This window comes from Cheilinus undulatus, linkage group 7 (assembly GCF_018320785.1).
Source record: "Cheilinus undulatus linkage group 7, ASM1832078v1, whole genome shotgun sequence".
NCBI classification, from domain to species: Eukaryota; Metazoa; Chordata; class Actinopteri; order Labriformes; family Labridae; genus Cheilinus; species Cheilinus undulatus.
The window spans coordinates 48,986,881-49,014,455 of record NC_054871.1 but is presented as its reverse complement, the minus strand read 5'-3'; the positions used below and the strand labels follow the sequence as shown (position 1 = coordinate 49,014,455).

The window sequence follows — 27,575 nt, the reverse complement described above, 5'->3', positions numbered from 1 at the left end:
GGCAGAGGGAATGTTTTTGTATTCTTAGTCTGGACGGACAGACTGAAGGCATGGCTAACAAACTGTAGCTACATGGCTACACTGGGGAGGCTAATTGTTACATGCCAGCTGAGCGTCGTCTGTAAGGTTCCAAACTTATAAAGCTCTCTTGAAGATCCACAAGTAAAGGGAAATCTTTTTGGCATAAGATGTATTTAATGATTTATATATTTGCACACTGAAAGATACGCAGGCTGGGTTAGAGACAAATGTGACTCAGGTAAAACCTCATGTTACATCAGAATCTGGGATCATTTTCTGCGGGGATGATGCATGAGGTGCATTTGTCATTAGTAGTTACACAAATGTGAAAAACAGAGCACAGTTCAAACTTCAAGGATATCCCTGTAAGGTAGGACTGTAAACAGGTGGATGGATTGTTTATTAACCTTTTCATTATTAACTTCTGGGCACAGCTATCAAGAAAAACAGAAAACGTCCTCTGTGTTCTTATTGTCGAGTGTTACATGATGCAACATTGTGAAAGTTTGCCATGTTAAATCCATCTCCTGTCCCACATGACACACATCAAACTGTGCAGAGACAACAAGCACACTCGGTCCTAATGAGACTGTCTCTCACCTGCCCCCTGACAGCCATTTTCCTCCTCCAGTGACAGACACTCCACTTTCATACTGTATTCATTTCAGAGCTGACAGCTCATCCCGGCTAATCCCCCCCCCCCCCCCCGTGGTCGTCTGCTGCTCACCGTGACGATGTCGGGCTCCGTGCCTGGAGAGGCTCCTGGGGAGGTGACCTATTACGGCGGATGGGGACCAGCTGCAGATGACAATGACCTCGGAATAATCTCTGTCCTTTCTTCCATCAGGCTGACCCGTCGCGTGGCCCGCTGTGAGATTAAAACCATCACTCTCAACCCAAAACTCATCTCCAGCCTGTAATGACTCCTTCATACCACCTTTATGAACAAAAGAAGCAGAGTTTGATCACAATCTGTCAATAAAAAAAACACCAAATTATAAAACTTTGAGTGTTAAAGGTTGTCTGTTAGATTGCAGAGTGCTCTACCATTTAAGGCACTGATCATCAACTGATGATCATCAACAAGCTTTCTGTTCGACCCCCAAAAAATCATTAAATTCAGAAAAGGGGATAAGAAGATGTTGTGGTTTAAGAGTGTCCTAAGGCTTTAAATGTCTGCAGCTGTTAAATGCATCCTGCAAACATCAATTAATATTGAAATAGTTTTAGAATGACTTTACACTTGAAATGTTTTTACAGAGATTTACTGTCATAATAAGTAAATATTCAAAAAAGGGTTAAGGTTGGCAGATGTGCTGTAAAAATGACAGATAAAGTGGTGAAAAGGGGTTAAAGAGTAGCAAAAATGGGTGACAAGTGGCAAAATTGGTTGTGGAGTGGCACAGAGGGACAAAAAATGGCAGTAAACTTTCTGGAGAGAGGTTAAAATGTGCCAAAAAAATGGTAAGAGAAAAAAAGGGGCAAAAGGTATCAAAAATTGGTTACAAATGACAAAAAATAGTGCAAGAAAGTAATGAATTTGGGTTTAAAAAGTGGCAAAAATTGATAAAAGAGGGGCACAAAGGGGATAAAACATGCAGGAAAAGTGGTTCAAAAGGGGTTAAAATTTTGCAAAAATTGGGGCAAAGAGGCAGAAAATAACAAAAATGGGTTGAAAGTGTCCAAAATCAGTTAATATTGATGATACATGACAAATGGAGAGGCCCATTCTCTTTTTCAATTTGATGATTTTTGCGCATAAATTCTATACATTTTATTTTTGATCAAACAATACAACGATAAGACTGTGGTTGTTAAGTTGGATATTTTTATCATGGGGCGCTATGAGGATTGGCCCACTTTTGGAGCGAGCCTCAAATGGACACTTGTGGAACTGCAGTTTTTGGCACTGATGTTTATTTTCAGCTCCTAAAAGTTTGTTTGCCTGAAACAGACTGAGATGTCCACCTCTGCTGTTCGCTGGCTCCGTGTGGGAGGTCAGCCCTGTAACCTGACTCCACCCCCTGCCTGGAGGAAGGAGGCGGGCTGAGATAAGGGACTTTAATGGACACATGCTGGGGGATTTGGCATGCTTTGTTGGATGGCTAATTCACAGACGCTGCATTTTTCTGCTGCTGTTAAGCCTCTTTATGACTTCCTGTTTTTGCTATTTTAACAACCACATCCTCTGCTTCTATTACACAGATATAATTTAGCTTTTTATCTCATGATTTTCCTTACATTCAGCCCAGAAACCCCCCAGTCCCTCTGAGTTGAATAAGGTGTTGCCGATGCTCGGCCCTCTGGTTGTCCCAATTCGGTAAACTTACCCTTCCTCTAGCCTCTGGGGGTCGGGGGTTTAAGGTCAGAAGGACTGGTCTGTTGGTATGACCTCCTGTAAACACTGTCATTACACCCCTCTATAAATCATTCAGTGTCTCCAGAGTCTGACGCTTTATCACTCTGCATCCTGAAAGGGTGAATTCATGCACACGTGTCTGTTTTATGCCCATGTGCAAACAAATATCCTGTCTGCTGCTCAAAATAACATCTCATCATGTTTTAAAATAGCCTTGAGCGTCTTATTTTGTCAGCCTCTGTGTATTTTTTGTCTGTGTGTGATCTTTGTGTTGCTGCTCCATGTTCTGCATTCCAAACATGCAGTGTTTTATGGCCGCTGGTGTCGGCGGTGGGGAAAAGCCAAAATCCAGGCTTGGTCTGCTGAAGTCATTATGTTTGTGACAGACGGCCCCTGAAATGTTTTACTGTTAAAGGCCCTCTGCCCATGAACCCCCCACCCTCTCCCATGTGGACCCCCACAGCCAAGATCCACTCGGACAAACTCAAAATGTTCACCAAGAAGAAATGCTGGAGGAGCAGACTCATCACGAGTTACTGATGGTTAACAGACATTTATCAGCAGCTTGTTAGTTCATCTTCATTTCTATTTACAAATAATTACATTATTGTACCAGCTGACAGTGAGCCTCAAAACATCATGAATTAGTCTGAACTAGCTAATGTAGCTAACGTGCTCCTTAGCACTCACCTACTGTATGCTTTAATAATGAAAAATTTCTTGCTCTTCACTTTCCCCACATCTGCATTATTGACCAGGTCCCATCATAACCATAAAACTGTCAGTTTTTTTGTGGACTTTTATCCTGGTGGCAATGAAAGGAGAAAGATTCTGCTTTCCTGTAGATATGGTGGCATATTTTAGACCCTCCTTGAAAGTGCTGAATACCCCTACATTTAATCTCAGCACCCCTAAAAGAGTAACAACACGGCCCAACCAGATTTTTAAAATCTGACATCAGGGCCTGAATATTCAATTCCTACAAGTCTTGCTCTTAAAATGCAGGTAAATCCCTCATAAATTATTTGACAATCATTTTGCCATTTTGCAAACATTTGCACAGCTGAGGAAACGACAATAGCAGAGGAGCAACGTAAGTCTGCATGATTAGAGCAGTGGTTCTCAAACTTGGGTCTGGGAGCCACAGCTTGGGGGAAATAATTCAAAATAAATCATTAAATTAATTAACCTGACATGCCAGATCTGGGAAAGCTTCAATTGGAAATGTGTGAGAAAAGGCAGAGGCCTGAAAAAAACTCGGAGTGTAATTGGGTGAATGTTCTGTCTGTCACATCTCTACGGGCCAATCAGAGCAACAAAACACGTGACGTAGCCACTATCGAGCTGCGTGTGCACAGCTACTGAGGAATAACACGAAACATGGCGACTCTAGACATGTAAGTACTCCACTTTTGTCGTTTTTGAAAATAAAAAAAACTCACTGCTGTTCTTTGTTCTTTTAACAAAGAAATGTTGTCAAGTTCTGATAAAACTGGCGCTTTAGCAGCATCCACGCTAATCTCTTCCTCCATAACTGCACCAGCTCTTGCTGCTGCTTGTTTACGTCACAACTCTGCTGCGCCTGAAAGTACTGCCCCTCGTTGCTGATTGGTCCTGTCACTCTCTAACCGGGCCCAAACGGTTCAGATGGGAGCTTTGCAAAATGGATTCACCAGTGGAAAACAAGGAAATGGGCGAAACCATCTGCTTCGCAAGGTTATAAATTAATGCCATGTCATTAAAAAGCAATAAGAACATATATGACAACAGCACCATAAAACAGCCATACTAAACCAGTGACTCCCACATAAGCCAGCTTTGGGCCAATAAAAACTCAGATATGATTGTGGGATATCACATAAATCTAACACAGCGACAGAAGACCAAAATGTGTTGTGTGTCTTCATATAAAGCCAGCCAAGCTAAAGCGTCATCTGATAACAAGCATGCAGAGTTTAAGGACAAAACAAAAGATTTTTTCCAGCGAAACGGTGAGAATACATCCACCTGAAAACACGAATGCTGAACCTGGTCGCAACCTCAGAAAACACACAGAGGGCTTCTTATTTGGCTGCTCAAAGGATCCAGAAAGTAAGAAGCCGCACTCAGTTGGACAAGAGAAAAAAAAGATTTCTCCAATTTTTGTTTTTGACCAAAACTGGAAAAAAAATGGAAAAACAAGCCATTTTTTATGTTTCTATTTCTACCAAAACTGGTCATTTTTAGTCACAAAAATGGAAAAACAAATAGCAGCATTTTAAAAAAGGGGTCAAATTTTTGTCTCAGGAACCCCTGAGCTGGGAAACAAAGCATATATGCCGGGCGTCTGACGTCAACACGTTGAATAACACGAGTCTTGAATGTTGTAAACAATGAATGAAATCGTCATTCCCACCTTTCCCCACTTATTGTTGGTTTTCTACTACGAAAAGCAACAGCTTGAAGAGCTGTAAATAAAGCTGGTTCGAGTTCGTCTTATGAGTTTTATCATTAGATGACAACTTTGTCGTCGTCGACAGGAAAGGAGAAAGTATGCAATCCTGCGAGCCACTGCAACACCAGAGAGAAGGTATGTGTTATAAAACTCTTGAAAAGATGAGATGGCAATAGTGAGGTATAACTATATCTACAGTTTTATGAAAATTTCCGTGCTTGGACAATCCCCATTCAACATACGGACACTTCTACTTCTCACGTAACGTAAAGCAGCTACCGTTAGCCCACCCTGTCCAGGCTGCTGTTTAATTTCAGTCTGTGAGATTGTTGTGGGATCTTCTGCGGCTCATTTTGTTACGGTGATGGATTTCCTTTGCTGGTAGTCATGTCGTAATTTCCTGTCATTGATACGAAGGTCTGAACCTTTCAAAATAATGCTTTCACACTGGGCATGAACCAGACTGTGGTTCCGTTTGGTCCAGACCGAGACCACCTCTTTTGGTTGGACCAAGGTCCGGCTGTTTGGTCCGGACCACGGTCTAGGGGAGATTTCACACCTATCATTTTGGTTCGGACCAACAGAAAAGTCCGAAAGTCTGGACTAAACAACGTTGGTGTGAATTGTTCCCAAACTTCTTTATTTTGTTGTTTAAGTTGTTTGCTTGGGAAAAGAGAATTCCCAGTGACACTAATGAGAATGATACTAGTCGTGTCAATCAGGCAAAAGAAACCAAAATTAAGAAGTAAAAAGACTATCAGGCTGATTAGAGAGAACAGTGATAGCCTCATCTATCTGCAAACACGATTGAAGTCTGGTGGAGCTAGCTGCTAATGCTAGTGGGTGTGATGTGAGTCTGACAAACTCTGCATGGCTAACACAGTGATGACACTGTGATGAATCTGACTGTTTTTTTTCAAGTATTTTCTTCTCTTTTTTAGTTGGTTAAGTGCGATTTAAATAAGTGTTTTAGTTGAACGAGCATAGCTGCATAGGAGCATCCCTAATCTTAGCCTGTGCTTCTTCACCTGGCCTATCTTCGTCGTTCTTTTCACATCATGAGTATTTTCCTGAGACCCCCGTCTCATAAGGGCAGTTTGACCCTGTCAGCTGCATGTGTGAATATTTCAGGGCAGGCTTTACAGACCTTTTCTAGGTTATTTTTGTCTAAACTTCTATTTGTAGGTAGCTTTGCTGGATAACAGGATTTGACTCTTGGTTTATCTATTCTTCCAGTTTTTTGTAACTTTAAAAGCTAAACTTTCGTGGCAGAGCCCAAACACCGCCAACAGTTACATGAACAGCCTTACATAAGCCGACCTGAATCCCGTCTCATCCTAGAGCAGAACACATCAGGCATGTCGGCACACACATGGCACACGTATGGCTCATCTGAGCTCAATCACACATTTAACAGTTGTCAGCACCCCCATATCTTGAAACTCTGCCCCATCCTCCTCCTCCTCCTCCTCCTCTACTGTTTTTACACCGTCTTTTAGCCGTGGACCAGAACGCAGACCTTACACCCCCCTTCAATCCGCTTGTTTCCCATGAGCCTTTGTTGCAGAGGTCATTTATGTGACAACACAGAATGGATGGCGAGCTCATCTGCTGACTGACCAGCGTGAAAATCCGTCATCGAGGCCCTGATGTCAAACACTTTCACAGAGGTGTTTGCTAACCTCTAATCCTTTGGCCACGGGGGGACTGTGACAGCTCCGCGTAAACACTGAACACGCTCACACCTACAAATAGGCTGTGGTTAACAGCTTATGCTAAACCTCCCAATTAAACATGACTCATTTTAATGTGTCTGCCCGCAGAACAAACACAGACGGGCTACATTTCCGTATCACAGCACCTGCAAACATTTAAATCCTGTTGACCAGAGATCATCAAAGCATCTGACTGCAGCCTTGTTTACATGGAGTCTACTAAATATACATTATTATCACTTTAAAAGCCCTATAAGTATTCAACAATGTCAGATACTGCAGAGCAAATCTAATCCAGCTGATATTTCCTCATCTGTTTTACAGCAAAAGCGCTGAAACAGTTTAAAAACTGCAGCATGTAAGTCATTAAACTGATAATAGTTTTAAATATTCTTAAGGATTTATTATGAAAAGCTTGACACTTCACTTTAACATGGCTCCTTTGGACATGATAGCACTTCCTCGTGTGTTTTTGTGTGGATCGTGCAACAACCTGGATGTGTGCACAAGTAGTTTTCCCCTCTGTCCAGGCTGCTACTGCTCAGCCCACAGATGTTGTTAGTTATGGAGTTTATTTAGAGCCTTGAGCCAAAACAGGACAGATATGACAGCGATATAGAGACACCATGGCACTGATCATCAACTGGCGGCTTGGGGGCCAAATCAGGCCCCTCCAAAGCTTCCTGTCCAGCCCCTGAAAGATCATTAAATTCAGAAAAGGAGGAAAAGAAGATGTTGTGGTGTTAAGAGTGTCCTTTGGCTTTAAATGTCTGCAGCTGTAAAATCCACCCCATAAACAATTAATATTGAAATAGTTTTAGAGTGACTTAACATTTGATCTGTTTTACAGAAACTGTCATAATTTGTAAAAATAGGGCTAATAAGGCAACGACAAAGGGCCCCAGATTGAAGACAGCATGCCCCCTGAGTGACTGGTTAAGACTTGCTACTTTTTATAGTGCTTTTAGTCTCCTTGCCCCTCATTCTAAAAGACTTTCATCAAGCCATTTTTAATGGACATTTTAATGCACCTTTTAAGGACATTTTAATCACTTTTACTCTGTTTCATTGGTGCAAAACAAATGTCTGAGGTCCATGAAATCACAATGTTGCACCAAAATCCTGGTCTGTCTTTGATCACTGTTTTTAACCTGTCCTAACCTGAGTTTTAACTTCTTTGATCACACATCAAACTCTAAATTATCAAGATTAAAAAGTCCAATTAAAAGAAATTTAAAGTTTGCAAAGACACAAATACAAGAATAAAAACAAGATTTTTTCATCTGCAGAACAAAGCTTGAAACTTGTTATGAAATTTTCTAACAACCTTCACTTGCAAGGTTTGAGTGTGACATTTTTGTTGTGTTGCAGACCCAAAAAGCACATCCATAATAAGAGATTCGGCTTGCAGACATATTTGTGTTGAAACAGCTGCAAGCCTGTAAACAATGAGATAAGCATGGAGGCAGCTTTAGCAGAAGTTTTATCAGGACATTTCTGGATTGTTTTAATTACAGGAAGAACTGGAGTGAAAGCTTTTTCTTGGGGAAAAATGTTTCACTGGCTTCAGCAAGAGTTAAATTTACAAACTGGTTCCACTTACAGTGAAGAATCCTGTACTGACATGACAACGCTCGTGATACCTTCTTTTTCAACATACTCCACCTGCACTGCCAATCCACCTGCAAAGTGCACTGCAGTGCAAATCACTCTCTTTCCTATCAATCTTTGCATTTCTTTACTGCCTGTGCTATGGTTCGCTTTAGTACATCCAAGAAGCACCACTATGTTCTGCTTTGCTGGTGATATGCGCTAGACCTAATTTCTAATGCCAATACCCCATTATTCAATGTAGAGCAGATCAATCCCAACAGCTTGAAAAATATGCAAAGTCTGCAGCTGGCTTCAAAATGAAACAACATAATATGTGGACTCCCTGATAGTAAATCAGCTACATCAGCTACATCAGCTGATCTTCCCGGCTGTCTTTGGAGGTCACTGGGTCACAGAGCTGTGCCTATGACAATGTAAAGTTAATTTTTGAGGTGGAAAACCACAGAATTTTACATAAAGCCACACGTCCTTTGGAGCAAACATAAACCTGTTAACTTCCAAATGTACTCACCCATGCTGGAAATAAAAAAGAAATCTTGGAATTGTGTCAAAATGACTGCATTTTACATTATAGTAACAGCAAAAACAAGTGCATTGTGCCACACAAATAGCTGTCCCTATGAAACACAGCACACCGTGCAACAAACGGTGCTGTGTCCAAGATTATAGCATGGGCTTATATGGATACGTGACTGACTTAAGCAAAGGCTCAAGGCAGATAATTTGCCTCGAGGAATTTTTTTTACAGAATCACTTGGATATTTTGAGGAATTGTTTCAGCCCCAGTTTTAACAATAGACTGTAGAAAGAATTGGACAAACCCTGTGTGACGTCAACTGTCTGCTTAAAATAAGCAGACTCAAACAGCTCATGAAGCCAATCCATGGAGGCTTCCATATTGAAGTCGTGGTCTCAACCAAACTTTGGATCAACCTAACGACCCGCCCACTAAGTGCGACTTCTTGTCAGCTAGCTAGCTAGCATTCTGGTTGACAGAAATGTTGCCTCTGCCTGTCGAGCTATCTGTCAATCAAATGAGATGTGCCAATCAGCGCAAAGTGAGGTTTATCATAAATATAATGGAAACGATCGTGGTACAGAAAAATTCCCTCCCGTACAGTGGGAGCACAGCATTTCAAAAAATGCACTGAAAGTGGGCAGTTTGGTACTGAGAGGAGGGAGGGGAAACGGATGGTTTTTGTTGTTTGTTTTGAAAGGACAGGGTTTCCCAGATGAAGTGGGAATGACATAACATTGAAGAGCAGATAGATAAGCCCGTTTCCGTGTTTCTCACTGGCAAACAAATCCTTTTGGCGTGCCAGGTTAAGGCCTCTCAGCTGTAGAAAGCAGGGACTCCAAGTTTGACAGGGCCTAACAGAACCAACGTTTAGTACCAGATCCAGGCAGAAGAATAAACACTTTGACTTTAAGTTAAGAATAAAATGTGAGGACTTTATACGGACTTAAACTAGACTAAAATGTTTTTGAGTTTTTGTCCACTAAAACTAGATTTAAACTATAAAGGAAGGAACTGACAAAAATGTGACTCAAACTAAAAGGTCTGTTACTAAAAGACTAAGATTAAAATTCAAAATAGCTGCCAAAATTAACACTGATACAGCATATTGATAAAACAGAGGCAGTGAAAGTGCAAGAAATCATCAAAGTTTACAGCCTGAAAATGTCATAAGGAACGTCATAGTCCAGTGAATCTCCAAATCCAGCACAGTTTGAAAGGACTGATGTTCACTGGTGGATGTGCAGACGCATGCATGGCCACAAACACAAGCAGATAGATAACAGCCACACCTGGTTAGCTCATTAAAGACAGAAGAGAGCTAACTTCAGATTTCACTACTGAGTTGAAGAAATGACGTGAGGTTTGGGTCCTCATTGTTTAGGATGATGAAGAGTGTGGACATCTGACCAAAAATATCACAGTAGGAAGATTTTCGAGGCTTTAGGACAAACGTGTTTCATAACACCAATACAATCCTTGTTTTTCATGTTTGCTGGTGTGATATTATAACATTTATGCAGCTGTAGTTCAGTTGCCCTTGAACCATTTAAACCACTTTAAGTGTTATAATTCCTGATAATGTGCTAAAATCTAACCAGTCATGATATCAGGATGCACTGTTTGATATAAAGTACTTATATTTACAATGATTAACATTGCAAAAATGGTAATGATCAGAAGAAAGAAACCCAACATCTCTCTGGACCCAATAAAGGACCAGCAGACAAAGACCAGGAGACAAAGACTAGCATCAAAAGGAAATCAGACCCCAATGAAGCAGAGGGCAGACCAAGTAAAAGAAGCAAAGAGACCCCAAGTCCTGCAGAGCAAAATACCAAGGCCTAATCTGAAGAAACTAAAAATGTAAAGAAAGAGTCGAAGAAGACCGAGGGTCCCAAGAAGAGAAGAGAGAAGACCCATAATTTAGCAAAGTCCCTCAAAGGTAAGGTCAAGGAGAAATGCCTTATTATTTTACTTTAAAGAGTTTTACTAATCAGAAGGGAGGGTCGAGATAACCACAAATATGTCATCATGCTGTTTGAACACAGAAAGTCCAGTCCACTGAGTACTCAAACCATAATATGTATCATGTGATTAGTATTGGACTACTCACCAGTGCTACCATGCTAATTCTGTAAACAAACATCTTGACAAGAAGAATTTATTGATGTGTTTCTTGTGTGACTAAATTCAGACAACACTCTACTGCCTACCAAAACAATATAAATATCTCATTTTCTAACTCCCTGATGGGTTATGGCAGCAAATAGCAGTAGTAATAATATTTCAAGGGCAGAGCCAGTAGTAGCTAAACAAAGCCCCCTAAAATCTGATTGGCCTCACCAAAAACAAGGAAGTGATTGGTTTATTTGCCTCATCAGACATTCAGTCGAGCATTTAGCATTAGTTCAGGATGACCACGGAGTCATAATAACACAAGGCCTCATCAGCTGACAGCCAGCTGATTTGCTCTAAGCATGCTGCTCTGGCAACCCTCCTCCACCCCAGCTCCTCCTTTATTCTGCTTCTGACTTAATCAACGTCACTCTGCTTGCTCTGCTTTTTGCTGCTTCCTGAATAAACTAGCCATTTAGGCATACAAACTTTCATAAACCTCATGTTGTGGATATTAAAGTGGAAAAAGTTTGGACACCCCTGTAGAAAGCACTTGAAGTAGTCAGACAAGTAAAGAGTTTTAAATCCACGTATCATCTAAAAATCAAACTCTGGATTAAACAATCATCTGTTTTGTGCTGTTACCGTTTTGCAGAATTGTTCATGGCCAAATATGTTGAAAAGGGAAAGATCGGTTCTGGAGGTTATGGCTCAGTTTTTGCAGGTTACAGAAAAGAGGATAATGTACCGGTAAAGACTCATTCACAAACCCAGTCAGTGATTCAGAAATCCACTCAGTTCTTGGAATAAGCTTACCAAATGTTTGCCTTTCTTTTCTATAGGTGGCTATAAAACATATTCCACAGACGGGTGTGAAGCATGCAGAAGTAGTAAGTGATATGTTGTTCATATTCAGGAAAATTCTACATACATATATTATGTATAAAAATGATTATATTTTCTGTTCTTCCACCCTTATCGTGCAGACTTTAGAAGGAAAGGTTAAATGGATCCCCCTGGAAGTTGCACTAATGCTGCGAGTCAGTTCAGAACCAGTAGGAAACAGTGCAGCAGTGGCCCTGCTGGACTGGTACGACCTGGACAAAGAGCTGATTCTCATCCTAGAGAGACCGCTCCCATGCTGTGATCTCCTAGATTACATCAACACCCACGGGCCCTTGGAGGAGCACAAAGCAAGAGTGAGAAGCCGATCCAATGCATTGTTCAGTTTGTTTTTATTTTTGCCTGTGCTCATCATGTCACTCACTCATTCTGTCTCCCTCAGATTATAACCAAACAGCTCGTAGATGCTCTCATTGAGATCCAATCTAGAGGAGTATTTCACCGGGACATAAAGCTGACCAACATTCTCATAGAAACCGGCTCTGATGAACCTCGTGTCAGGATTATAGACTTTGGCTGCGGCACATTTCAGTCAAAGAAGATTTTAAAGTCATATCAAGGTATGCTGTTGTTCTAAATGTCCTAAACTTATAGGTTGTTTCTGGTCTCTACATCTGTCCCAACTTTTATAAACGTCGTGGCTTTGTCTTACAGGAACGTGCGAATATGCATGCCGGAGTGGTTTAAGAAAGGGAGGTACAGGGCTGGACCAGCTACAGTGTGGCAGCTTGGCACGGTGCTTTATGAGATGCTGCATGGACATCTCCCCTTTTGTAGCGAGGATGAGATTGTCTTGGAGGACGCTTTCATATATGAAACCGTTTCAATCGGCAAGTTACCGTGCAAACATAATTTACAGTTAAATTCTTTTAGGGCAGTGTTCATATTTAACCATGACTAATGTTTGTCTGTGCAGAAGCCGAGGAATTTCTGGAGAGTTGTCTCATCAAAACCCAAACTGCAAGACCCACATTGGAGACACTTAGGGACCACCCCTGGCTGAACTAATCCCCACAAGACCCCCCAGGACCGAGAAGAACCTTCCAAGGACCACAAGAGGACTACAAGGACAACATAAACATTTCTAACCCCCGTTCCATCATCCGTCATCCATTGGAAGCGACTTACAGACCATGCCGCACCAAAGTTTAGGTAGACTTAAGCTCATCTTCTTAGGCCCAGTTCAGATCGAAGATTCATGATGAGACAGTTTTAGAATGGTGAGGGTCGCAGCTCAAATCAACATGTCTAAAGTAGGCACCAGGCCCGGGCCCACTTGGGGAGGTGGTGTCAGGTGCGATTCAAGTGGACTCTGCCATGGTTCGGATAAGATGTGAATGCAACCGTGCCCGGATACGGGACAGAGCGCTGTATCAGCTTTGTGACGTCTTCGTAAAAGCTAAACTTCTTTCCACAGAGTGGCAGTTTGTTCACATTTTTCCTCTATAAAGGGCAAAAATCATCAGAGCCCCGTTAAATGAATGGTCTGCTGTGACTCACCTTACAGATGAACAAAAGTTGGAGTCAATGAGATGAGGTGTAAAGGCAATAAAAGTCCTGTCACCTCAAAAACCGCTGTATCTGCGCAGCGTGAGCCAATTTAATCCTCTGAGCTGCACGTAGTCATGCAGATACGAAGAGCAAAGTTGCTGGCATCTTAAAAAGTGATTTTAAATCCTCCAAGGCTGCAGGATGGACTTTATACCAGGTTAAAACAGAAACAATCTTCGCTCAGGTCATGACCCCAGTGATTGCCATGGTAGGTTCTTCTTCTCTCTTCTCCTTGTTGGGGCTGTAATCCAGCTACGTGAATACCTGCACACCTGCAGACCAAGTAAATACCCAAGTGGGCGGTTACATTGCACAGCCGCACTACAGTGTTGATGAGAAAGAAGACTAATGGCTCCACATATGATATAAAGGCATGATTATGACGACAAAATCAGAAAAAAACAGGGAATGTGCAGTACTATCCCCCTCGTAGAGACAGATTTATTTTGCCACGGAAACGATGCATTGTCTCCTTTAATCGCAGCAGTGTGAGCTGGGAGGTGTTTAGAGCATCGCAGAGTGGGACGTTGCAAGTTGAACACGTCTCGATGTGAATTTTTGGTCTGAACTGAGCTTGAGCTGGGTATGAGGCTTGGGTAAACATGGTGCTAAAATATGGTGGTCTTTAACATGTGCAGCATTGGTCCATCGGTGGTGGATTAGGGACACAGGGGATGGAAAAAATAATACTTGGCACTTTGAGATTAAAGCTGAAATGAGGACAAAAAAGTTGAAATTGAAATGTGCTGACTGCCGCAATGCAAACCCCACTTAGACAGTCAGTTTACCTGAGTAAATTCTACTCAAATTGAATAAAATTTTACTCTAAGAAATATCACATTTGGTCCCAGTCTATTTGGAATAAAATTTACTTTGCTTGCAGGGTAATGTTTTCAGAGTTGTTTTTACTCTATAAAGTATTTTTAACTCTTAATGATGATTATGTGCTCCATAATGAACAAAATAAAAACAAATCTACAGCAACTGTACTCACTACAGAGTAATACAGGCCTTAGTTTACTAAACAATGCCTCTAACATCACAGAACTGACCACTCTTCCTCAGAGCGTTCATTATGGCCACGGTGGAATCCAGGAAACTCTCATCCTCAAAGATCAAATAACCGTTTGGAATCATCTTGGAGAATTTTTAAGGTACGTCTAATGGAGTATAATGTAAATCCAGGGAAGTGCCACTTCTAAGAGTAGAACAGGAACCAAAGGTAGGCGGCAGGCAAAGCAGACTATGATCACAGAGGAATCCAAGTCTTCTTCACCCGAGGAGAGGGACGGGGAGATGTTAGAATGTTTGAATCGATAAAATCGATAAAAAAACGATAATTTGAAAAGTTGCCAACGAATTTATGTGTCGATTCGTTGTGTCGCATGATTATGGTGTCACTTGGCGTGACGCGGAGCTGTTTACGTCACACGCAGACGGATGACAAACTTTACATTGGCTTGGTGTAGTACTTCTCTGATTATAATCCAGTGATTAGCAGAAAAATTAAGTAGATGTATTCATCATCAACCATGTCTCATGACGGAGATGAGACGCTGGCGATCTAAAAATAGCTTGTTGACGTAAAAACTCAGAACTTAAGTTTTGTTTCTGTTACCATATCAGACTGGATAAAAAAACAGCGCTGGACTGTCAGGCGTCCATGATGTTTGCCTCACTTTGTGTTCTAAATGTCCACTAAAACAGGAGAGAGGAGGAAAAGCTTGAGCTGCAGTCACATGGCTGCTGGGTGTGTGTGTGTCTGTGTGTGTGTGACAGAGACAGTTTGTGTGTCCGTCCGTGAGTGCAGGTCGGTCTGACAAGCATGAACAAACTAACGTTAGCTTGTTGAATACGTGAGTGATAAATGTTTATAAGTTATAATATCAATAACTTTAAGAGGCTGAGGTTTACCTGTGGCTTCTCTGGGATAAAAAAAAACTGTAAGAGGATGTAAAAAAAAGCAGAATCCCACTGTAAGAGTCTTTCATTCAAACCACATCCTCAGGCTGTTGTTATGAGTATGATCTGTGTTTATGTGTGTTTGTAAGGAGGGAGGCAAAGTAATGATAGAAAATATCATTCTAATTTTTAAAAATAATTTATTATATTTTTTGTGTTAATTCTGTGGAATTGTCGAGTTATTTAATTTAACAGAACTCAAAAAATGTTTTGTTTTAGTTTTTAGGATAAAGACATTTAAACTCTAACATTATTTTGACAGCTTTGGAATATCCTTGTAAAATTTTTGAATAAGGGACCCCGCCCCCCGGGAAACATCCGATTCATCGATTAATCGTGAAAATAATCATCTGATTCATCGATGATTGAAATCACTGTTTGTTGCAGCCCTAGTTTCGGCTGTCCGTTTACACGGCAACGGCGGTTTGGTGCCTAAAAAACAGAACTTTTTGAAAACGGGCTCCAGAGTGGAAGGTTTTCAACACGCCCCCGTCTGTCTCCATGTAAACAGGGAAAACGCCACTTTCTGAAAACAAACATGCGCACTGCGGCACCAATTTATAATTTGGACTTTATCTAATAATTTTGGCATTTTTAATTTTCACCTTTTATTTCATATTTTGACTTTTTCAATTTATAATTTTGACTTTATCTAACATTTTCTTCATTTTTAATTTTCACTTTTATTCTCATATTTTGAGCTTTTCAATGTATTATTTTGACCTTTATCTCATGTTTTGACCGTTTATGTGCACCATTTTAAATTTTAAGTCATATTTTTGCTTTAAGACATGATTGTGATTTTCTTTTTCATATATTTGCCTTTTAAAAGCATTATTTTAACATCTAATTTTGTATTTTGACCTTTGAACTACCTTTTTAAATCTCAAAATCTTTTATCATCGGTGCTAATTGTTTTTTTTCTCCCCATAATTTATCGCTGGTGAGAACGAGGTTGACAGTTTGGTTAAATGTGGACCCTGTTAGGCCCTCAGGTTAGACCTAAATTCAGAATCCGGCCCTTTATGTGGTTGAGTTTGACACCCCTGGGTTAAAGAGTGGGAAATGGGTGAAAAGTGGCAAAAATTTAAATTCAGTTTTCTGTTTATTTGAAAGTCTGGCCAAGACTAAACCTGGCCCTTGTGTAAGTGTACTTGATGACCCCTGCCATAGATGAAGTTTTTTATAATACCAAAGAATTCAGTCAAAGCTGATTTCCTTTAAGTCTGGAGCCTTCCTCTTATAAACGTCATAAAGTTTGTAACCACAGGAAGGGAGAGTTTTAAGGCTGCACAGTGTAAGAGAACACTTTCAAACTGCACCCTCTGGTTTGAACTGTTTATTCCGTTCACCCTGCGAAAAAGTCCTGATCCGAGGCATTTTTAGGAGAGGTGTCATGGCAGGGGCTCTGCTGTTGATGATCCTAAACAGACTCCAGATGTTGAAGGAGAGCAGAGGACAAGAGTGCAAGAGGTCTGACAGAGAGACGGAGCGAGCGGGGAGAAAGTCAGCGAGAGCCTCTGCCGGCCCCCGAGGACCCCATGGGGGGACGTGACTAACCGCTGGGTCACATCCGTCTCCTTCTTTCAACATAAAGTCATTCCTCTCTTTCCTCCTCTGCGATACGTGTCAGAGACTTTCCTGGCAGCAGCATTCCTCAGGTCCAGCCTCCTCTCTCTTATCAATACCATAACTTCTAAATTTACCGTTTCCGCTGCCAATTCTGTCCTGATCTGCTCCTTTATTCTGCTTTTCCTCCTCTCTCTGCTTGTGGCCACTCTTCCTCACAGAGATGTCTCTGTCTGTGAAGCACAGAGGAATAAATTTACTGGAAACATGAATGCAAATGAATGCAAGACTCGGTTTATTCTTTCTCAAAGAGCTGGCTTGTTTTCCTGACAGCCGTGTGCAGCGGAAGACGAGGAATCTGCACTTTCCATCACCCGCTGAAAACACACAAATGTTCCTGCATTTCTGCTATATTTGTCTCAGAGCTCTTTACTTAATCGAAACAATTCAGTTTGCAAGGACAGAAATCAAATCATGTGGAGTCATTTGTCTGAATGAGCTTTCTGAGCGTTTATGTTAAAGTCAGCTAATACAGAGATGGAGAGCTGCTATTTTAGGAATACCAGGAATTTTTCCATTAAAGAGATTTATCTTGGTTATCAGGGGCTCGATTATGCATAGGGACACTCAGGCTCTCTCTCTCTCACACACACTTAGAAACACACTCAGAGACACACTAAGCTGCAGGAAATGTGTGCTACACTGCCATCTACAGAAACCCACAGCCATGTCCTGCAGCATCACGCTGGCACACTGGTACGACTCTGCCCTCCTAATCTCTGCACAGCAATAAAGTCTCCACTGCTTTCACCTTGAGAAGTGTTACTCAGCCCTTCTCAACCAAAGAGCCAAATTGTTGAAAAATACCGTTGCAGCTAAGTGGTGAGAAGTGGCAAAAACAGCTTGAAGTAGCAATAACAATGAGTTAAAGGTGGCAAAAATGGTCAAAAAGCAACAAAAGTGGGTGAAGATGGGCGGAAATGGGGACAAAAAGGTGGAATAAGGGTCAGAAAGTAGCAAAAATGGTTGAGAAGTGAGTTACAGATAGCAGAAAATGGTCCAAAAGTGGCAAAAAAAAGAGTAAAAAATGAGTAAAATGGGCAAAAAGCAGTCAAGAGTGGCAAAAATGGGTAAAGAATAGGAAACAAATGGTATTTAATGGCAAGAGGTAGCTTAAATGGGTGAGGAGTGGTGAAAAAATGGCTAAAAGGCCAAAAGGGATGAAAGTGGCAAAAAGAAGTGGCTTAAATGGGCAAAACTAGGAACAAAGAGGTATTTAATGACAGAAGGTAGGTTAAGTGGGTGAAAATGGGGTGAAGAAACTGTCAAAACAGCAAAACTGGGATAAAAGTGGTAAAAGAAAGGGTAAAAAGTTGAAAAAAAGTGGCTAAAAAGGGTAACAACGTAGGAAAAGACGTGGTATTTAATGGCAAAAGGTAGCTTAAATGAGCAAAAATGGGATGAAAGTGGCAAAACGTGGCAAAAAAGAGGCTTAAATGGGTGAAAAGTGGCGAAAAAGGGCAAAAATGGGATATATTGGTAAAAGAAAGGATAAAAAGTTGCAAAAAAAAGGTGTCAAAAATGGGCAAAAAAGTAAGGAAAAACATGGTATTTCATGGAAAAAGGTAGCTTAAATGCGCAAAAGTGAGATAAACGTGGCAAAAATGGGAAAAAGTGCCAAAAAATGGGTAACAAAGTAGGAAAAAACGTAGTATTTAATGGCAAAAGGTAATTTAAATGGATGAAAACTGGTAAAAAAAATGTGAAAATGGGCAAAAAAAAGTCAGTTTTTTAAGGTGTTTTGAGGGAATAATATTTGAAATCAAGACATAAAAGAGCCACAAATAATCACAAAAGAGCCACACATTGAGTTTCACTGACCTGGAAGCATTAGGGACCTAATTTTCTATTACAGTTAGGTGCTATGGGAGCTTAAATAACTGCTAAAATTAAACTAGAATCTCTCTGCTGTGAAGGTAGTTTGGTCAAATAAAAGTAAGATGACAAGTTGAGAGTTTGAAGAATCTTGATTCAGACGCTACAACCAAGTTTGTTGATGATTCGTTAAAATTAAGAAGGATTTGTTTAAGTGTTTTTCCAGCTTCAGTGGCCCAGTATGCTTAACACAGCAGCAACACACTTCAAAAAAGTTGGGATGGGGCATTCAAAGGTTGGTTGATTTTAACCTGACATGCCAGATGGAATTGTTTCACACAAAACAGGTGACGTTGTAGCCCCTACCAGTGAGTGAACTCCATAGAGAACTGCATAACACAAACCATGGTGACTGTAGACATGTCAGTACACGACTTTTGTCGTTTTTGAAGAGAAAACAACTCACTGCTGTTCTTTGTTCTTCTTTTAACGAACAAAAGTTGTCAAATCCTGATAAAGCTGGTGCTTTAGCAGCATCCACACTAATCTGCACCGGCCTGTTGTTGTTTGTTTACATCACGACTCTGCCGCACCTGAAAGTACTGCCCCTCGTCGCTGATTGGTCCTGTCACTTTCTAACCGGGCCCAAACGCTTCAGACGGGAGCTTTGCAAGATGGATTCACCAGTGAAAAACAAGGAAATGGGCGAATCCATCTGCTTTGGAAGGTTAAAGAGATTCATCAATCTGCAAAAACAGCATCTAAAAATTGTGAAACAATTTCATAAAAATGTTTGCATAGAAAAAAAAAAACATCAAACACACAGTCCATAAAATTTATCCAAGGAATTAGAGAATCTGGAGAAATCTCTGTGCACAAGAGACAAGGCCAAAGGTCAATTTTAGATGCTTGTGAGCCTTGGTCCCTCAGGCAGCACTGCATTAAAAAGGTATGATTCTGCACTGGAAATCCCTGCATGGGCTCAGGAACTCTTCAGATGGCTTCAAGTTGAAGCTGTACCACAAAAAGAAGATGCCATATGTGAAACATGATCAAGATATGCTGGTTTCTCTGGGCAAAGCTCATTTAAAATGGACTGAGGCAAAATGGAAAACTGTTCTGTGGTCTGATTAATCAAAATTGGAAATTTGTTTTGGAAACTACAGAGACTGTCCTGTGGACAAAAGAGAAAAGGGACTACCAGCTTGTCATCACTGCACAGCCTGTATCTCTGATGGTTTCGGGTTGGAGTAGTGCCTATGGCGTGGGCAGCTTAGGCCAGCCACACACTAGACGTTTTTTTTAATCTGAGAGACCACAGACTTCAGGACAATTTCCAAAGATTTTTCATCTTTAATCCTCTGAACGCATACACTGGATGACTCAGCCAGACAGTCAGATCACTGGACCACATGCCTGCCAACCTGCCTTCAACCTTGCGTGATCACATGACTTCAGAGAAAAAACAAAACACGGATGTCTGTCGATACCGTCTTGCTGTCTCTCCACAACAGGCTGTCCTGGCATGCCGGTGCAGCAACAATCATACAACATGGGAAAGACTCAGGATGAAATCATGGCTGAAATGAAGTTAAAGTCGTGTTCATGGTTGTGAGTGGTGAATGAACCTATGATCTGGCTGTGACACTACCCCGTCTGCTCGCTCTCATTGGTTGTTGTGGGTACTCCGTCAGCGGCACTACGACCTAGAATCCTAAATATCAAACGTGTTTGATTTTTATGATTCGGGATTTTGGAGGCTACGACGCAATTTGGAGCAGTAAAACAATCGTGTTGACACCACACACATGCAGACTACTCAGACAAACAGTCGTTTGTGACAAGGCTCCTCTCAGGATACGCCCCCATGATCGTTGGGGGAGGCCTAAATCGTGCTTAAAATCCTGTAGTGTGTGGCCGGCCTAACAGATCTGGAAAGGCACTATCAATGCTGTAAGGTAGAGAGAGGTTTTAGAGCAACATATGCTCCCATATAAACGTCTCTTTCAGGAAAGGCCTTGCATATTTCAGCAAGACGATGCTACACCACATACAGCATCCATCACAACATCATGGCTTCACAATAGACGAGTCCGGGTGCTGAACCAGCCTGCCTGCAGTCCAGATTCTCACAAGTAGGAGACATTTGTCTCATCATAAAACAAAAAAACCTGGCAAAGACGACCCAAGATTGTTGAGCAGATAGGATCCTACATCAGACAAGAATGGGACAACAGTCCTCTCCCAAGACTCCAGAATCTTGTCTCCTCACTGCTCACATTTACAGACTGTTGTTAAAAAAAAGAGGGGATGTTATGCAACAGTAATCATGGCCCTGTCCCTAATTTTTTGGCATGTGTTGCTGCCATCAAATTCAAAAGGAGCTGATATTTTTCATGAACTGGTAAAATGTCTAAGTTTCAACATCTGATCTGTTCTTAATGTTCTATTGTGAATCAAATGTGGGTTTATTAGATTTGACAATAATTGCATTTTGTTTTTTATTCAATTTTACACAGCGCCCCAACTTTTATGGAATTGGGTTGTATATTTAATGCTTGATTCCTGTATTTTGAAGCTACAGCTACTTTTAAAAGCTGTTATCATGGTTCACCTGAAGAAAGCTTTATATAAAAGCATCAATCTTTGAGAAAACCTATGTGAAACATCCATGTGTGGTTAATTAAAGCAGACAGTAGCATCACTGCAGGCTAACAGTCGACTCCACCTATGTGCCTACACTCCTCTGCAGTAGAACTATGAGATTCTGTGACTGACAGCAGCTTTCACACATGGATCTGCTCATAAAACCCTCCTGTATGTGACCTGCAGAGTGTAGAAGGAACGCTCCTGATTGAACACATCTTCTCTCCTGAATCCCACCTGATTACGGCTCTGCCTTCCTCTGACCCGCCTCAGACTGAGTCACGCCGACCCTTTGTGTCTAAAAGACTTCAATCAGAGCGCCGAGCCGGACTGTAATGACTTCCATCACACACAGAAAATTGGACCAAACTCCAGGCTGTTTGATTCGGTGACATGTGGAAACGCACACAGATGTGCAGACAGGTACATGTGAGCCCAAAGACTCCTGATTGACAGTCCGAGCACGTCCACATTTCTGCTCTTCATCTCTCTTATCGCTGCCTCAGACGCAGAAGCAACGGGGAAAAAGACGCTGCAAAATAAAGGCTGAGGTGTGAAATTAATTTCCCTCCATTTGATTATTCCTGAGGGTCATGATGCATCAACCTGCTGCAGAAAGTAATGCTAAAATCTAGCTTTTGATGCAAAGACAACAGGATTTCTTCTGAGATATTCAGTGGATTCATGATTCCCATGAGAATTAAACACTTTTTTGCTAAAATGATCCTTTTCTGCAGATATCACCATCATTTTTCTTACAGTATTAGACTAAAAGTCACTTTAATCTAAGTCAAAAGTGTTAAAATTGATCTAAAATGTAAAGGAAAAGTGAGCTGCAATGAAATCAACAACAGGCAAAAGTAGTCAGCTGTAATTCAGTGACTATTTGGCTGCAGCTTCTGTAAAGCTCTACACATTACACATTTTGAATTTGCTTTGCTGTACTTTCCTCTGATTGCTCTGCATCAGGGGTGTCAAACTAAATCACAGCAGGGGCCGGATTCTGGATTCAGGACCAACCTTAGGGCCAAACAGGGTCACCTTTTTAACCATGAACTGTAAACCTTGTTTCATTGGTAATAAAATATGAAAACAAAAAAACTTAGCACTTATGATAAACAATTTTGACATTTAAAAAGTTACAAAGGTAAGTTTAAAGGCTCATAATCTGAGAAAAGTAAATTTATTAGTTCAAAAAGGTCAAAACATGAAATTGAAAAATAATGTTTTCTTAAGGCAAATATATTAGAAAGAAGTCAAAATCATGAGTTTAAAAGGTCAAATATAAAATAAAATATGCAATCAATAAATTTAAAGTCAAAATATGATTCAGAATTTTAAATTGTGAGTCTAAAAGGTCAAACCATGGCACAGCTGTCAAACTCAAGGCCCGGGGGCCAAATCCAGCCCTTGGAACAGTTTAATCCAGCCCGCAAGATACAATAATAATATATAATAATAAACTTTATTTGTATAGCACCTTTAAAAACAAAGGTTTACAAGTGCTTTGACAATAAGAAGAATCACAATTACAAAGCATCAAACACAAACAGCAAAACATCACAAGAAAGCCAAAACCCCAACAACAGAAGAACCCATGAGAAACTTGGCAAACAATGTAAATCCAACATCATAAAAAAAACAGCAGAACATTGTGAACACGAAAAATGTCAGTGTGTCAATATAGAAAGACATAAAAACTCATCCTGACTTATCTAAATATTTTTACTTCTTACTTTTTCAGATTTTGTGACTTAACAAGGAAATCTTAAATCATCAAGGATAAGTTCACATTTTAATACCTGAGGAGATCTGCAGACCTCAGACTGATGGGCCAGTTAGAACAGAAATATGAGATCATCTTGCGGGCCGGATTTAACAGTTCCACTGGCCGGATTTGGCCCCCGGGCCTTGAGTTTGACACCTGTGCTCTACACGTTCAGCTCTGTCCCAGTGAGTGATACCTCCATTAATCGATGTCCAGCAGCAACCAAACACCAGTCAGACTGCTCCATGTCCCTGCGGTAAATATTGTTGTTGACAAAAACCATCCATCAGCTGAGCGTCGGTGTGTTGGTGGCAGAAAAGGAGAATGTTTACAGTCACAGTAAACTGTGGACATTAATGTATGCAGTGATCAAAAAGATACGAACCCTCGCCAAGGAAGTTTGTATTCCTGCAAAGTTCCAGTCCAGATGTTGGGAGCGAGGGAGGAGGTGGAAAGACAAATATTAGTCTACAGGAAAGCTCAGAGGGGCGGGGGGTTCGGGGTTGGAGAACATCAACAATAAAAGACAGAACACTAAAATCTGAGGGAGAGAGCGGACATTCGGTTTAAAAAGAAATGTTTGGTTTGTGCATCAAAAGTCAGATTCTTCACTCAGATATCTAAACTCCAAGAAAACAACTCAACACGTGTGTTTGTCTCTCAGTAAAAACAGTTTCTCTTCGTATTTATGCAGAGGGTCTAAAAATGACACAGCATGATCATAAAGTATAATGAGTGTTGGGAAAAACAAGGTCAGCAGCAGAGAGAAAACATCTTTAATTTAGTCATCCACACAGAAAAAATACGCCGTTATCTTCCCCGAGGATATCTGTGAGAGAGTGATGAATTATAGACGTCTGATGTTATATATATTTACAGATATATACAGTCTTTTCATCAAATCCTTCCCAATACCTCAGAGAGCTCAGACCAAGGCTGACGATTCATTCCCAAGGCTGCAACAAAATCCAATTCATGAAAGAACTAAGATGTTATTGCACTGTCCTTCAACTAGTTATGTTTTTTATGTAATCAAACCAAAGTTTAGACATTACTCTAAAACAGTGTTACTCAACCAAAGAGCCAAACTGTTGAAAAATACCTTTGGAAGAGCCGCAATCTAAGTGGTAAAAAAGCAGCAAAAACAGCTTGAAGTAGCAATAACATTAAGGTAAAGGTGGTAAAAATGGTCAAAAGGCAACAAAAATGGGTGGAAATGGGCAAAAAAGGAAGGAAAAGGGTCCGAAAGTAGCAAAAATGGTGAAAAGTGACCAAAAAAAAAATGAGTTACAGGTAGCAAAAAATGTTCCAAAAGTGGCAAAAACATGGCAAAAAAAAAGAGTGAAAAGTGACTGAAATGGGCAAAAAGCAGTCAAGACTAGCAGAAATGGGCAAAAAATAGAAAACAAGTGGTATTTAATGGCAAAAGGTAGCCTAAATGGGGGAAAAGTGGTGAATAAAATTGTGAAAAACAGAAAACATGGGATAAAAGTGGTAAAATGAAGAGGCAAAAACTAGAAAAACAAAACTGGTATTTAATGACAAAAGGTAAATTAAGTGGATGAAAAAGGGGAGAAAAAACTGCAAAAAGGCAAAAACGGAATAAAAGCGGCAAAAAAATGGGTAAAAAGTTGAAAAAAGTGTCAAATAGGGAAAAAAGTAGGGGAAAAAGTGGCATTTAATGATAAAAGTTAGCTTAAATTGGCAAAAACGGGATAAAAGAAGCAAAAATTGGGAAAAAAGTGGCAAAAATGAAGAAAAAAATGTGGTATTTAATGACAAAAGGTAGCTGAAATTAGCAAAAATTGGATAAAGTGGCCAAAATTGGAAAAAGTGGCAGTAAAGTGGGAAAAGGGGTAAAAAAAAAAAGGGGGGGGGGGGGGGCGCAAAAGTTACTCACATTTAGTAGTGGCGTTAACTACATAACTAGTGAAGCAAACTATTAGCTTAAGCTAATGAAGGTATCTAGGTAGCTAGTGAAGGTGTGTGAGCTGTGGCTCAAGCTTTTGTAGCCACATTTGCTTGTGGATTACATCTCACTTATAATTAAGTTAACTACATAGCTAGTGAAGCTCTGTTAGCTTTAGCTAAAGCTATTGTAGCTACATTTGCTTGTGGATTAAGTCTCACTTATCATAGCGTTAACTACATAGCTAGTGAAGCTCTGTTAGCTTTAGCTAAAGCTATTGTACAAGTTTGCTTGTATATTACATCTCACTGGTAGTAGTGTTAACTACAAACCTAGCGAAGCTATGTTAGCTTTAGCTGTTAGCTTTAGTAAAGCTGACAAAGCTAAAGTGAGTCACTATTTGCATAATAACTTCTAAAACATATCTACACATAATTTAATCCCACATTAGGCCTCTGATCTTTCTCAGGTTCATTTATGGATGTTGCGTAGTCTGACTAAGCTTCGTGAATATAACTGGTAGTCTGTGTTTATGAATAAAGTGGAATAAAAATAATAATAGCCTGATAATAAAACATACCAGCAGATTATGTCCCGCTCATTCTGACAGATGTAGTGGTCGTCAAGAGGTGGGTTTGAGATATGTGGTCCGCAGCCAGGCCCCTCTCGATGTATTTGACTTACCAAGATGCCATTTATGCATATGAGCACCTTTACTTTTTACAGGACTGGACACATCATTGTTTACACTCAGCAGAAGGCAGTGCTGTTCTCCAAGTTGAGGGGGCGGTCCTTAATGCTCCCAGGACACATGAGGGTTTACACTTCCAAACCAATGTGGATAAAAAGATCCCAGACCACCTCTGTATGTGGTCTAAGCCATCAGGTCTTAATCTGTATTCAACAGATTGTTTGGGGGGGAGGAGAACATTTTTATAACCTCTGGTGGTTGTAATAGAAACATTCTCAATGAAAAGAGGATTAAAAACGGTCTTAGATCAACGTAGTTCAAACTTCACCCATCCATCCTGTGAGTCGCCTAGAGACGAGTAAAGCAGCCTCTCTGTTCCTGCGGGTCCCTGAGGAAGCAAAGCTCTGGGTGTTAAGTGACACTGGATGGAATTAGCAAATAAAATGGACAGGCTGTAGCCGGGTAATTTACCATGTCAGGGCAAATCTAATTATCCCCGAGGTGCAGATGGCAGTGTATCCATTACTACAGCTGAACTGGTAAACGCAGGCCGCTGTTATCTTTGCAATCCTGATTTCCTCTGCTCGGCTTTGTGGAGGACGGAGCATGATAATCAGCTGCTGATTAAACAAGATTACTGCAGAGGTATTTAACACGCTGAAAGAAGGCAGGGCACTGGTACTCTGACTTGTTTTCACTTAGAGGAATTTCAGGAAACTGCAGACTGAAGATATTTCAGGAAACGGCAGATTGAAGTCATTTAAGAAAGCTCACATTCTGCTGGATCAGGAAGAGACAGATTCAGGTAAACTACGACAGGACTAAACATGTGGTCTTATACCAACAATTCCTCTTCCAGGCTTAGAGTCATGACTACCAGTGTGACACATTTACAGAAATACCTAATAAGCCTCAGACAGCCTGAAATGTTGAGAAAGTAGGAGATGTGTTAGGACCACTTCAACAGATAAAGAAATCCATTCATTATGGAGGAAAAAGAATCAAGATTGAGTTGTAGCCCCTTAAGGCCTGCAGGATCGCTGGTGCTCCCGATGCATTTCTACTTTCAACTGCAGGTAAAATTGCAACCAAATGAGATAGAGCAATTTTTTCTTTTTGCATATAAAACCAAAGGAGTAACACTAACCTCCAATTTCAACATAAAGTGACCAAACAACGATTCTGGTGAATTGTTCTGTGCAGCAAATCGCTCCCTCTCAATCTATCAGAGCACTTCCACAGCCGACGCTCCTGTTTGAGCTCATAAACTCACCAGGAGGCCGCCATGTCTTCATCCGCACTGGCAGTGTGTGACATCACTTAGCCAGAGCGCTCCTCGCTGTTCCTATGCAGTAAGAGGGGTTTTTTTAGACAGGGTTACGTTTTGCTGCTTGCAGCTGTTGCTGCCACAACAGCTTTCATACCAGACACGAGTTTGCTACGTGTTGGCGTTGTCTCCCTGCCATCAAAGCTCTGTCATTCTTCCTACGTTTTACCTCAGTAAACCTCCCTACAGGTGACTGGATTCAGTGTATAGTGGAAGTGTACCGGTAGCTTTTTGAAATAAAACCATTATGTACACACAAAGGGAGTTTCTCCTAAGGAATGCTAAAGTGGGCTTTTACTTTGAAAAGCACAAACCGGAAGTTTTCTCGTACTGTGTTTATCTTTACCTGCAACATTTTGAAGAGTGTGTTGTAACAAAAAGCTAAATAAAGACCTTAAGTTTAGGGAACAACTTTATGAACCAGACACATTTAGCTAGTGGTCTTCATCTGGTTCATCAAGAATCAGATTTCAAACATATTCAACCAATGTGGGCGTAAATATTTGCTCCAACAAGGTAAATATGGCTCTGTATTTATCATTTTCCTGTCTAGTTTGACCCATAACTGATCTAACCTTGCAAAGCAGATGGATATG

The 27,575-nt window shown here is 40.7% G+C and overlaps 1 protein-coding gene across 1 annotated transcript; it reads left to right on the top strand.

Moving 5' to 3' along the window:
• The first annotated feature begins 755 nt into the window (after positions 1-755).
• On the top strand, positions 756-12,689 carry LOC121511718 (serine/threonine-protein kinase pim-1-like). Its single transcript, XM_041790482.1, has 8 exons — positions 756-891; positions 2,796-2,912; positions 11,434-11,528; positions 11,621-11,668; positions 11,765-11,977; positions 12,064-12,248; positions 12,336-12,511; positions 12,598-12,689. Exons 1-8 carry the CDS (start codon positions 756-758, stop codon positions 12,687-12,689), a joined length of 1,062 nt encoding a protein of 353 aa, XP_041646416.1.
• Positions 12,690-27,575: the final 14,886 nt, after the last annotated feature.